General features: G+C 50.7%; 1 protein-coding gene across 1 annotated transcript; it reads left to right on the top strand.

Annotated features, from left to right (window-relative positions):
• The first annotated feature begins 3,916 nt into the window (after positions 1–3,916).
• Positions 3,917–7,947, top strand: Shisa4 (shisa family member 4). Its single transcript, XM_034513546.2, has 5 exons — positions 3,917–4,302; positions 4,649–4,820; positions 6,124–6,257; positions 7,034–7,201; positions 7,426–7,947. The coding sequence occupies exons 1-5, from the start codon at positions 4,230–4,232 to the stop codon at positions 7,470–7,472; spliced, it is 594 nt and encodes a 197-aa protein (XP_034369437.1). The 5' UTR covers positions 3,917–4,229; the 3' UTR covers positions 7,473–7,947.
• The last annotated feature ends 5,257 nt before the right edge of the window (positions 7,948–13,204 follow it).

Raw genomic sequence — 13,204 nt, 5'->3', positions numbered from 1 at the left:
GGCAGTCCGGAAGTGGCAGAGCAGGGCACATACATAGTTTGGTTCACAACGTGGGCTCTGGAGCCAGGCTGGATTTTGAGTCTTTGCATGTCCACATGCTAGGCTTGGTAATTTTGGGCAAGCTGTACTTTAAATTTTCTATCTATATTTTCAAATCCACAGAATAGGTATGTTGGTGTCACCACGGGTGACTGTAAGAATTAAAATTGGTACAATACAAAGCACTCTGAAGTGGGGCTTACAGTATTAGATTTAGCTTGTTAGTATGATCTCAAATCTAATGGAATTATCATCACCTAAACGTGTTAAAGTTCCTGTGCATCTGAATTCAACAGTTCCCATCTGTGCTAGAATGGCTGCAAACAAACCCCAACTGGAGTGCTGTGTTTTGCAACAAGGCTCTGGCCTCAAGCTCTTCCCAGGAGAGGGGACAGACAGGAGAGCTGTAAACAGCCTTCACCACTCACTCTGAGATCTCAAAATAACTTGTCTGCCCCCACCCTGCCCAGCTGGCAGAGCTGCAGGCTGAGTAAAGTGCCATTTAAAGATAACCTGGCACTCTCCAAATACCCTACTGCCTGGGCCGGCTCCTAAGGCCAGACTTGAGGCTCCCTGAGACAGTGGCTGCTCCTTCCACTCACACTAGTTCATCCACATGCTTCTTCCTGGAGCCCATGCTGCAGAAGCTTTGCTCAGATTTCTGAAAACACTGCAGATAAACAGGAGCCTGGCATTCTGAGAGCTAGTCCTAGAAAACATTATAAAACCTCTTGAGGAAGAGTTCCCCTTCCTCTACCCTACACTGGCCAATACCTTTGACCTCCCCTCAATGGTGCCTACAACTACAAGAACAAATATAAAGACCACTATCTTTTACAAGTCTTCACACCCATTCCTCAGTCTTTGCTCCATGGCCCTCTCAGGACTTGGGGCCACCGTGGAAATATAGCTCATGTTAACTATTCATTTCTGTGCTTCCAAGTCCCAAGAAGCGCCAGTTGGGAAGAGGTGGGTCATGTGCTTCTGCCTGCACTCAGAAGCCTGAGGCATGAGGATTAGGAGTTTTGAGGCAAGGACACCCTTTGTCCATGTCTGCATGCACATTCCTACATAAGTATCCCAACCTGCATGGGCACCCCAGCACTGAATCCTAATCTCTATCCTAGAATCTTCCAAACAGGAAGCCACTGATGTAGCTGGACATGGTAGTTCATGCCTTTAATCACAGAGCTTGGGAGGCAGAGGCAGCTGGATCTCTATGAGTTAGAGGCCAGCCTTCAAGCTCTGGGCCAGCCAAGCCTACACATGAGAATCTGTTTTTTAAAAAAAGGGGGGTGGGGTGGGGAATTGGGCAAGTGAGATGGAACAGCTGAAAAATGCAATTATTGCCAAGCCTGAAGACCCAAGTTAAATCCCTGGCACCTACATGATGAGAGGAGAGAACCAATTCTTACAATTTGTCCTCTCACCTCATGTCACACAAATAAAAGTAATGAAGTTTTTGGTTTTTTAGAAACTAAAAATACTGAATATTGCTGGGCAGTGGTGGCGCACGCATTTAATCCCAGCACTTGGGAGGCAGAGGCAGGCAGATTTCTGAGTTCGAGGCCAGCCTGGTCGGTCTACAGAGTGAGTTCCAGGACAGCCAGGGCTCACAGAGAAACCCTGTCTCAAAAAAAACAAAACAAACAAACAAACAAAAAAAGATACCGAACATTGCAGAGACAGGTGAGGTGGATCTAAAGCACACACATGGAGGAGAGCAGAGTCACCTCTGAACAGGGAGGACAGCCGTTTGCTGAGCACCTATTGCCCGAGCTTGGTGACCTTAACCTTGCTTTCACGGGCTCATGATAGAGGAAGAAAGAGAACAGCAATGGACAGGCATAGGTACTGAGTCAAGACAAGTTCTCGGCAGTGGTATTCATGACTGTCCAGTTGGAGTACGTACTCCTGCCAGCCTCAAATAGGCTGGCAGCTTTGGGTAGCAGGAGCATGCTTCTCTTGGTCCCTCTCTCTAGAAGGATGTGCCACCACCTACAAGACCCAGAGTAGGGCTACCCTTCCGTGATTTCCTTTCCCTAACTCACTGACATTCTGCCCATTGTCACCCATGACCTCGGGCTCCCTCACCCTGAAGACCATAAGCATTTGCCATAAGCACAACCTTTAGAACCTCCTGTCTTCTTAACCACGTACTATTTTACCTTAAACCTTTAATACTTGAGTTATATAGTCCGTGATGGTAAAGTAATGATAAAGAACATTTACCAAGCTGGCTTAGCTAGGGGAGTTGTGCAAAGATTCTGAGGAAGCAGATGCCTTGTGGAATGGGCTTCGAAGGTGACTCAGCAGTTCAGAGCACTTGGTGCTCTTGCTGAAGCCCCAGTTTTGGTCCCCAGAGCCCATGAGGTAATTCACAACTCTCCATAAGTCCAGCTTCATTGTATCAGCTGCTCTCAAGGGCACCGGGCATAAATGCAGCACACAGACACACATGCACGCAAATACTCTTACACATAAAAAAATAATATTTTTTTAAGTGTCCATGGCAGGTAGCCATTACTCTGCCTCAGTTGGTTGGCAGTTCTGGTCAGGGTACTGCATGCGGGGTGGAGCATTGACCACTGGCCTCTGTACCTGCCTGTCTGGCAGCAGTGAACAGACGCTTAGATACTTTTGCTCCTTCTTTAGTTGCCAGATTATTGAAAGAATGGACCCCAAGAAATTAGAATTTCTCTAGGAACTTTCAACTGGGTGAGGAATTGGTGACGGCCCGGGGCATGCGGAAGAGGAACTTGTCTCCTGGTAAGAGATTTACAGTTTGTCAGTAACCTTGCAGGAAAGACTAGGAGGCAAGGCAGTGATGGGCAGGGGAATCACATTTTGCCTGGACTGCTTAGTTAGGCAAATATCTTACCCTCTATTTAAACTTTACCCTTACTTGAGATGGACTAGGACCTGTGTGCCGACTCCCCTGTTGGAGTTAAAAGCACCCTTCCACACAAGGGTCACCTAAGACCATTGGAAACCATTTACATAACAGTAGCAAAATTGCAATTATGAAGTAGCAACGAAAATAATGGTACAGTTGGGGATCACTACAGCTTGAGGAACCGTGTTAAAGGCTTGCCACAGTAGGAACGCTGAGACCCACTGGACTAGGGCACCAAAAGGAATCACTGCATCTCCTTCTCCCTCTTTCAAATGTGGCCACGTTGAATACATTTTCTTGTTCTGTCTTTCAGGATTAATTTGGTCATTTTAATTGTCTTATTAAGGATGAGTGGCTAAACCTGGCTTGTTGGAGCCCAGACTCTAACTCCAAGTCCTGTATCAACTTCACATGAATTTGTAAAGGTACTTTGACTTTCTACCTTGAGACTTTCCACCTGTAACTAACTGCTGATTCTGATAGCTTATGTGGTATTTTTGCAAGCTTGTTCCATGAGGAAAAAGAGTTTCCACTGTAAAGTGTTTAACTGGCTGTGTCTCAAGTGGCAGGGGCCACCCCTGCCGGTGAGGAGTGAGGCTGTAGTTGGAGCTGTCCATTCAGAGGGAGAAGGGGCCATCTCAGGGAGCCAGTGCAGCTGCCAGGGCCCAGGCCTGTGGGCACCGATGGGGACAAAGCTTCTCTGAACTTCCTCTCAATGGATGCCTGTTTCTAGGAATGGGGGCAGGGTGACACTGCCCCATCCTCCCCCTGCAGGACGTCCAAGACTGGACACCAGAGCAAAGGAGGTCCCACACAAGGGAAGGTGCGGCCCTGCCCCTCCAGAGTTGGCCCATGAGTTGGTCATTAGGAGGTGGCACCAGGATCAGTGTTTCTGGGGTCTGGGATAATGATTGGTCTCAGGAGAGAGGCGGGCACAGGGTACTGCCAGGCCTTCCTGACCGCAGTGCCCAGCTGTTGGCTGTGCCCTTAAGGACTCAGACTGAAGGAGTCACCGCACTGTTGTGGACAGGGAGAGCAGGGCTGTGCTTTGGGGTGAGGGGTACCGGGCCGGTGCTGAGACTGGGGTGGGCGTCGCTGGTGGGCAGACCCCTGGGCGGGGCCCAGGCAGGGTTACTGCAGGCTGGGCGTTAGTCCCGCCCCAAGAAGGCGGGAGAGGAGCCAGAGCCTGGCCGCGGGCTGGGCGGTGCTGCAGCTCCCGCCGGCCGGCTTCGTCCAGCTTTGTCCTGCGGCCCCTTTTCCAGGCCGTCCTGGCCGCGCCCAGCCCCCTCTCGCCATGCCGCCCGCGGGGCCCAGCGGGACCGCGCCACTCGCTGCCGTCGTCCTGCTGGTGCTTGGGGCTCCTCTGGGTAAGGGATGGAGAGCGACACGAGATGGGAGGGGTGGGGCGGGATTAGGGAGAGGTTAAAGGAACCAGCCGTGTCCTCAGAGGCTATCCTCCGGCAGTCTATGCGCCCCAGATGCCTGCCGTTGTTCCTGGAGCAAGAAGAAAGGGCGCTGAGAGGTCAGGCAGTGGGAACCTGACCCCCAGGCGCGGGGTTCAGCTTCAGGGAGAGAGGGGCTGCTAGGACTTCTAGCTGAACCACTTAGGATGGAAACAAAAGTGAGCTTTCAGCTTTCCAAGGCAGTGGGGTTGAGGGTGGCCAGAATTGAATTGGACCGGTGTCCACTGGGCACCCCCACCCCTGCCCGCAGCGCTGGCGAGTGAAGACTGCTTGTGGTATCTGGACCGGAATGGCTCCTGGCATCCGGGATTTGACTGCGAGTTCTTCACCTTCTGCTGCGGGACCTGCTACCAGCGGTACTGCTGCAGGGACCTGACCTTACTCATCACCGAGAGGCAGCAGAAACACTGTTTGGCCTTCAGGTGGGCTGCGGACTCCCACTCCACCCCCTCTCAAGAGGCCTCCTGCTGGCTCCAATGCCCACCTCCACATTCTTAACTGAAGGAGTCACCAGGACTCCAAATGGTGACAGAGCTGGGTGGTTGGTGTTAGTTACCATGGGCTTGCCTGGGCTGTTTCCAGGGGCTTTCTGGATCCTGACAGGTCCTGGGAGGGAGTGTGCTAAATTAACACTCAAACTGCAGAGTGGCTTGGTGGTCGCTCTGGTGAGAGGGCAGGAAGACTAGGGTTTTGTTTCCAGGCTAACTTCTTACTAACACTGTGATCTAGCTAAGACGCTTGCCCTCATTGTTACCTTTTTAAATAATATGGAAGTTGCTAGCCAGGCCTGGTGGCTCACACCAGCACCCAGAAGGCTGAGGCAGGAGGATCATCACTAAGGAACTTAAGGAGTTCCAGACCAGTCTGGGCTACAAAGTGAGACTCTTTCTTTTCTTTTTCTTTCTTTCTTTCTTTTTTTTAGACAGGGTTTCTCTGTGTAGCCCTAGCTATCCTGGAACTCACTCTGTGGCTGGCTAAGATTTATTTATCTTATGTATATGAGTACACTGTCGCTGTCTTCAGACACACCAGAAGAGGGTGTCTGATCCCATTACAGATGGTTGTGAACTACCTTGTGGTTGCTGGGAATTGAACTCGGGACCTCAGGAAGAGCAGTCAGTGTTCTTAACCACTGAGCCACCTCTCCAGCCCTGAGGCTAGTTTCAAAAAAAAAAAAAAAAAAAAAAAACCACCAAAAAAAGAAACAGAGTTCCTAAAATGAAAGGTTTTGTTAATCCTTCCAGATCCAGCCCAGGGCTGAGGGTAGGTCCTCAAACACACCAACATGCTACTATTAAGCTGTACTCCTAGCCCCCAAATGAGTGGTTTCAAACTATTTAAAGGGACCTGCAAACATATAAAACTGATATAAGGAGATTGCAAGTTCTTGTGAGATTTGATGATAATGACCCTACATTATTTCAAAGGCTCCTTCGATGCCAACATACTTTAAACCTAGCCAATTAAATGGCAGATATAAAAGCAGGGGTAGGTGGGCACACTACAAATCCCAGCATGCCTCGGGCTAGCTACCCAGACAGCATAGCCTCTTGGGAAGTAGAGGTCTCTTAGAGCTACAAAACACAGTGGGCAGAATTAATCCCACAGGGAACTCCAAGTCTTAGCATGCTGTGGCTCCCTGCTGGCCAAGAGTTGGAGCCAGCACAGTGAGGAGTCCCTCTATGAGTGTTGGAAGGTGAGAGGACCTGTTTTTTTTGTCTAAAGTCCCAAGACTATAGCAGGCATCGCCTCTGCTGTAATCCTCTTTGTTGCTGTGGTTGCCACTACCATCTGCTGCTTCCTCTGTTCGTGTTGTTACCTATACCGAAGGCGCCAGCAGCTCCAGAGCACATTTGAAGGTATGCACACAGTCGGACAAGATGAGTCTGAAATGGGCTGGATTGATTCCTGTAACGGGCACCAAAGGGATCAAGGATTGGTGAATTCTGTAGTTGTGGGTGTTTCTGTGTGCCTGAACCCTGCCCCCCCCCCCAGAAATGTGTGCGAGCGAACCCTTGAGCATTAGACTGTGCCCAGGAATGTATGGGGAACAAGTTATGGTGCCCTTGTATGTGCATGCCCATGAACACGCACACGCGCAGGAATGCACCTGTTGGTGGTAAGTGTGCAGAAGGTATAAGCATGCCTGTGGCTGAGTATATGAGGTGGGGTCTGTGGTAGTGAGCATTAATTGGGTGTGTTCCAGTACTTCAGATGTGTGTCTGAGTGTTGCATGTAACTGCCCAAGCCTGATGAACATGGGGATGATGACGCCATACGGGAGGTCAGCTTGAGGGGAGGACTGGAGGAGGACCCCTTAGTCTTCCTGGTAGCTGTGTTGGATTACAAGATACCAGCGTCTGGAGCTGGACTTTCCCAGGCTAGACTGACTCCTGAGGCCTCTCAGACCTGCTGGAGGGAACAAACTTAGTCACCACAGACCAACCTGTTTAGCTTCACACATAGCTCCCAGCTCAACTCTGGGCAAGTGGGCTTTGAGAGGCAAAGGCCACGAGTGGCCGGCCATTCAGCAGCCTGCCAGGCAGTTGCCAGAGCGCTTACCTGGGTTTCCTGGATGGGAGGAGGTTTCTGTGGGAGCTGGGTGTTTCAGTGCTGATCCTTGTCCCTCCTCTAGGCCAGGAGATTCCTATGACAGGCATCCCAATGCAGCCAGTATACCAATACCCCCCGGACCCCAAAGCTGGTCCTGCACCTCCACAGCCTGGTTTCATGTACCCGCCTAGTGGTCCCGCTGCTCAGTATCCACTCTACCCAGCTGGGCCCCCAATCTACAACCCTGCAGGTAAGTGCACAACCTGGAATCATTGTTCCTTCTTGTCCCCAGCCCTTGCTCCAGGACCTCCCTTACCTCTTTTGTTGATAGATTACCTTTCCCAGGCTCCTTCCATGTCTCCTTGGAAACTTCTAGGCATTTCTTCCCAGGGAACCTGCACACCGTGGAGGGGGGAGAGTACTTCCTGTCTTCCTGTGCCCCACTGACCCTCATCCTGTCTCCTTGGTTTTCAGCTCCTCCCCCCTATATGCCACCTCAGCCCTCTTACCCAGGAGCCTGAGGAGACAGCTGTGGCTCTGCCGTCCCTTCCATGATGCCGAGTTTTTGGGAGATTCCCTATCCTGTACCTGCATCTAGCCCTGAGGGTGGGCATGGGTCTTCTAGTCACCAGGCCCCAGGTCAAGCCAAGCCTTGGGCCCTGCTGAGGACAGAGCCCCAGAGAAGTGGAACGTGAGCTGAGCTGGAACCAGGCCGTGGATGAGGGGTGGGTAGGGAGGGCATGGGATTCATGAGCTATTTTTACTGGGAGGTTGGGAGTAAGATGAGAACCTGGGTCACAGTCTCTGTTTTCAAGTAGTCCCTCTGCTCCCAGGACCCCTATCAGAAAGGTGAGCCCCCACCCTATTTGCCCAGTTTGGGCTGAGGTGGAGACAAGGTGGGGGGCTCTATCAACAGCTGGCCACAGCCCTTCCCTCTGGCTGCCCTATTGGCCAGAGCTCAGGCCTCCTGGATTAAAGCTGTAATGATATAACTCATCAGTGGAATCATGGCCCCTTCTCTTAGCCCTGCCTTCTGCTGAACCCAGACTGCTGCCTGCTCCACATTGCACAGCATGAGAGGGCAGCACCAGTGAGAGAAGAGCCCCACCATCAGCCTGTCCCGGTCAGTCAGAACCCCTGAGCATCCCTGCATTTTCCAATGCTGTTGAGCAGGTTTGTGGCAGCTGGAAAGAAGGTGCTCACGTGCTTTTCAGGGCCAGGCCTCTGAGACATCCAAGGCATTACCAGCTATATAAAGGCACCTCTCCATCAAAGAACACTTATACATTCAAATTCGGGTCTCTTCACTGTCTGACCTTGGGATGCCTTCATGTATTGAATGTGGGTAATAGCTGTCAGGATGATGATATATAGAGAATTAAAACTGTGAATCCATTCTTCCTTCCTGATCGGAGGCCCAGGACTCTCAGACAAGTGCAGAGATGTGGTCACCCAACAGACTGGTGTAAGGTGCTCCTGTCAACTGGTAGGTCCTCATGGGGTCCTACAGGCCAATGTCCCGGTCCTCAGAAGCTAGGTATAAGGACTGTGAAGGCTACCTAGAAGAGGTGACCTGGGAGTATCAGTGGATACACAGAGTTGTCTGCCTATCTTCCCTTGCTCTGATCCTTAAAGTTATAGTCTTTGTGCTCTCAAGACATCTGGTGACAGATGCAGGAAGTTTTGAGGTTTGGGGATGCTGGGATGGTCTGTGGGAGCTTCGTCAGATAGCTAAGTGCCCTGCTACTGAGACTCACTCAAGTCCTTTTTTTTTTTTTTTTTTTTTTTTTTTTTTTTTTTTTTGATTTTTCAAGACAGGGTTTCTCTGTGTAGTCCTGGCTGTCCTGGAACTCACTCTGTAGACCAGGCTGGCCTTGAACTCAGAAATCCACCTGCCTCTGTCTCCCAAGTGCTGGGATTAAAGGCGTGCGCCACCACCGCCCGGCACTCAAGACCATTTTTAATAGTTTTGAGTCAAGCAGAGAAATGCCAACTTATCCAATGCCCCTGCTCCCAATTATCTGAGTTCAGACTTTTTTTTCCCATCCACCCTCAGGAAATCTAGCCCAGTGCACCCTCAAGTTTCTGGCTTCCAGCAGCCTCCTAGGTTCCAGGCAGGGCTATTGTCCTCACGAGGTCCCCAGGGCCCTCTGTAGCCACATACCTACGGGGCATTACCTCAGATCACATAACCCAGAAGTTGGAACCTTGGGGCCTGAGTCACAGACTCCCTAGAGGAGGGGGTCTCCCCCAGAGTGAATTCACAGCCTCCCACTCCTCAGTGAAATCAAGGGGTACATAAATTTACCCCCTGAACCTGAACCTTGTCACAGAGGGGCACCTGATGCTCCTGGAGACACGCTTGGCCCACAGCTGCAAATTCACTTTCTCTTTGAGGGTAGGAGGAAGAGATGGAGCTGGTATTCCACCCTGGTTCTTCCATCACACTTCAGAAAACCATCTCTGCCTGGGAGCCAAGAGGGGGAGAGGTATAGGATACCGTTTCGGAATGTGGGGATAGGAATGTTAATGTATGTGATGGAATTCATTGCCTTTGAGTCAGCAATCTGGGACCTGTGACAAGTTGCTTTGTAGTGTAGGATGAGAGGTCTACACCAGCCAGAGCTGCAGGTGGAGAAGGGTTATTTCCAGTTAACACAGCAAAGCATCGGAAATAAGAATTCTAAGAAGAAAGAAGACACATCCCAGTGTCTGGGGGGCAGTGGGCTGCAGAGTCCCAGCACATACTGGAGATTTTCCAGCGAGGACAACATTCCATCTCCCCGTGTGTGTCTCATTGGAGAGTAAACAGAGCCCAGCAAGACCTGGGGGAGCCTAGAGGGCTATGTTTGCCCCTGTCCAGCACTTAGCAATCCTGAAAACCACAGACACGGCAGGAAGAGGAGAGCTGGTGGGGGAGGGGACATTGGCCCTTAAATAGGGGACCCCAATGATGTAATTGTGGTCTGGCTAGGATAGGAGGAGACACTGAACAGCCTCAGGGCTGGTATAGGAATCTAGTTGAAGAAGAGGGATGCTTTTATATGATTGATAGATAGATAGATAGATAGATAGATAGATAGATAGATAGATAGATACATACATACATACATACATACATAGTTAAAATGGCATATACAGCCAGGCAGTGGTGGCGCACGCCTTTAGTCCCAGCACTTGGGAGGCAGAGGCAGGCGGATTTCTGAGTTCGAGGCCAGCCTGATCTACAGAGTGAGTTCTAGGACAGCCAGGGCTACTCAGAGAAACCCTGTCTCGAAAAAAAAAAGAAAAAAGAAAACAAAACCATATACACTGTATGAGGCCCTGGGCTTGCTTCTCAGCTGAAGCACGCACAAACCTAGATAAACATGGACCTGCTCAGATGTGTCTGTCAGGGGTACGGGTGGCAGAGCTCCCAGGAGTTTGGGTGCTGGGAGGGGAGAGGGCTAGGGCAACGACAACAGGGGAATGGGGGGCAGGGAGGGAAAGTTAAGTAAGAGAGGAGAGGAAGTGTGTTTAACTAGAAGGGAGGCACCTGGACAAGAGGGGAAGAGGGGGAGGGAAGGAAGAGGGGAAGGAGACCTGAAGGAGGGAGTTCCAGAGGGGAGAAGGCTTTTTCGTGACCGGCCTCCCAATGAATGCAGCACCCCTGGCGCCTGGCTTCCAGGTTGATTTCAGCTGGATAGCATCTGCGATCAGGGGTGAAGGTTGTGTTCGGTCCTCCAGATGGCGACAAGAGAACTTGGTTTTCCAGAAAAGCTTGGTGAGTGAGTGGACCATATCCAAATCTTACTCCTCAACAGTGGCCAAGTAAGCGTGGAGTTCTCTGCTCGGCCCCCGGAACCCTTTGATTGCCATAGTTCATCATACGTTGAGCTCCAGTGACAAAGTGGAATATAAAAACCTAGCCAATCGCCCGTGCCCAAGTGCCAGACAGACCCTGGTCCTAGGCCCGTCCTAGGTCCCCACTCTGGCCAGGGAAAGTGGAGCGAAATGAGAGCAGGAGGAGGAACTTCTAGGTTTGGGGACAGTAGACATGCAATGGAACCTCGGAAAGAACAGAAGAGACGAATGCTGGAGGATGCTGGGAAATGCTTCAGGTGTTGCTTCTCCCACACGAGGGGTTGGGGGCTGGAGTTGAGTCTGGGTTCATTAACTTGAATGAATCATTTGCTTTTTTTGAACCTCTCCGCTCCGCCCCTCCCCCACCCCCTTGTAAAACGTAGGTGATAGATGGGGATAGGTCTTCTGTATTACTAGTTTTGGCCTTCCTTGGTTTTAGGAAGTTAAAACCCTCTAGACCCGTGATTCCGAGTTCAGGTCCCTCAGGCGGATCGCAGAACTCGCGGAGCCGAAAGAAACGCTTCTGCGAATCCCGCGGGTCCTGAGCCCAAGCATCCGCCCCGCACCTCGGGCGGGTCCTTCACTGCACAGTCGCGTAGGGTGGGGCGGGCGTCCCCTCTCTGGTCTTCTCTGACTGGAAGCTTTAGGCTTCCAAGCTTTAGGCTGCTGAGGAGCAGAAGAGCCTGGGACGCAGTTTTCCTCGAGGTGGCGCTGCGCTCCCACATCAGGCTTAAACGCACTTAGAAATGATTACGTCATCCCAAGCCTAATGGGCTCTGGGAGGTGGAGTGTTGGGGAGTGTGTGTGCCCCCAGCCTCCATCCCCGCCTAAATCGTGTTTCCAGTTTAGTAAACAAACAACAACAACAACAAAATGCAAAGGCGAAAGGTTCTAAAGGAGTTTTTAAATTTGGAGATTGGCCCGTGTGGTAGCACACACCTTTAATCCAGGCAGAGGCAAACAGATCTTTGTGAGTTTGAAGTTAGCCTGCTCTCTACGTTAGGGGTTCTAAATTAGCCAGGACTACGTAGAGAAGAGGAAATTTATAAAAATAAATAAATAAGATATATATATATTTACCCATTAGTTCTGTTTGGCTTCCAATGTCATTGTGAAAAACTAATACTGGTCCATTTTTCAGCAGCAGAGAGGAGTAAAGACCTCAGTCCTGTTTCTTATTAGCCATGCACTCATGTGCAGGTGATTAATTCTATCTACAAAACAGTGAGGCCACTGGCTTCCACATCACAGAGCTGAAAGGTAAGCAGAAGCAGCGTTAGGCATCTAGCTAGGGCCCTGCACCATCAGATGCAAGCTTGTGGGCTTGACTCCAAATCATACTCTTTGAGATCTGGGGACCAGTGCTGGTATCGCTCCTCCCCTGGGCCAGCCTATTACTTAAGCAGCAGATAGAAGGGCTGGGAGGGAATGGGATCAGACTGTATCCTGGGGTATGAGTTGGCCCTGTCTGGTTTTAGCCAGACCTACAACAGCTTCCTACTTCCTTACGGAGGTGGGACCCCACCCATATTCCAATGGCTTTGCTCTCTGCTACTGAAGAAAAAGAGAGAGAGAGAGAGAGAGAGAGAGAGAGAGAGAGAGAGAGAGAGAAATAGAAAAAGAAAGAAAGAAAAAAAAGGCAGAGAACTTGTCTGTGACCCAGAACCAAGGTGACAGTTTCATGGTGGCACAGTTATCTTCAGGCCAGTAAGTCAGAAAGAGATCCTGTCCGGGATGGAAACCAAGGTCTCCATGCTAGGCATGGGACCTGACACTGAGTTTCATCCCTAGTTGGAATGGCATTCCATGTACCCCCAGTGATGGTTGTGGTGGCTCTGTCTCCAGCAGGGCCATGCTGGGGGTGAGAGGAACCTCTGAGCCTAAGTCACACTGGTGCAGGAGCTGTCGCTTCCTGAGTCACTCTGACTCACTCTGCCTTCCTTGGTCTGTAACCACTGTGAAGAGCTGGCCCGGCGCCTACAGTAGGAAGAGTCACGGAATGATCATCCCTGAACGTGCCTAATATAGCCATCCCAAGGCCCTGTGTGACTCTCTGCCCCTGAGAACAGCTCTGGGCACACATATGAGGCAGAGAGACTGGCTGAGGAACAGACCTGGAACACCAGGTCAGGAGCTTGTCCCAAGAGTTCAAGCTTTTCCCCATACTGCCCTTTCTGCAGTGGTACACAGACTCTAGGGATGATGTCTACGGTCACCTTGAATTGTTTGGCAGGGACCCTGAGCTTTTGGAGGCCTTCTAGGGAACCTGGGGTGAACATTAGGACCATTAACCCATGAAAAAAGGTGAGGTACAGCCACTTGCAGCTAAAGGTTTGTATATATTATCAAAATCTTATGGAAAAACAGATATATAGCTATTTATACAGCAGCAGGTGATGTGAAGAAAACG

This window comes from Arvicanthis niloticus, chromosome 10 (assembly GCF_011762505.2).
Source record: "Arvicanthis niloticus isolate mArvNil1 chromosome 10, mArvNil1.pat.X, whole genome shotgun sequence".
NCBI classification, from domain to species: Eukaryota; Metazoa; Chordata; class Mammalia; order Rodentia; family Muridae; genus Arvicanthis; species Arvicanthis niloticus.
Note: the sequence above shows the minus strand (reverse complement) of the source record. Positions and strands in the feature narration are given on the sequence as shown.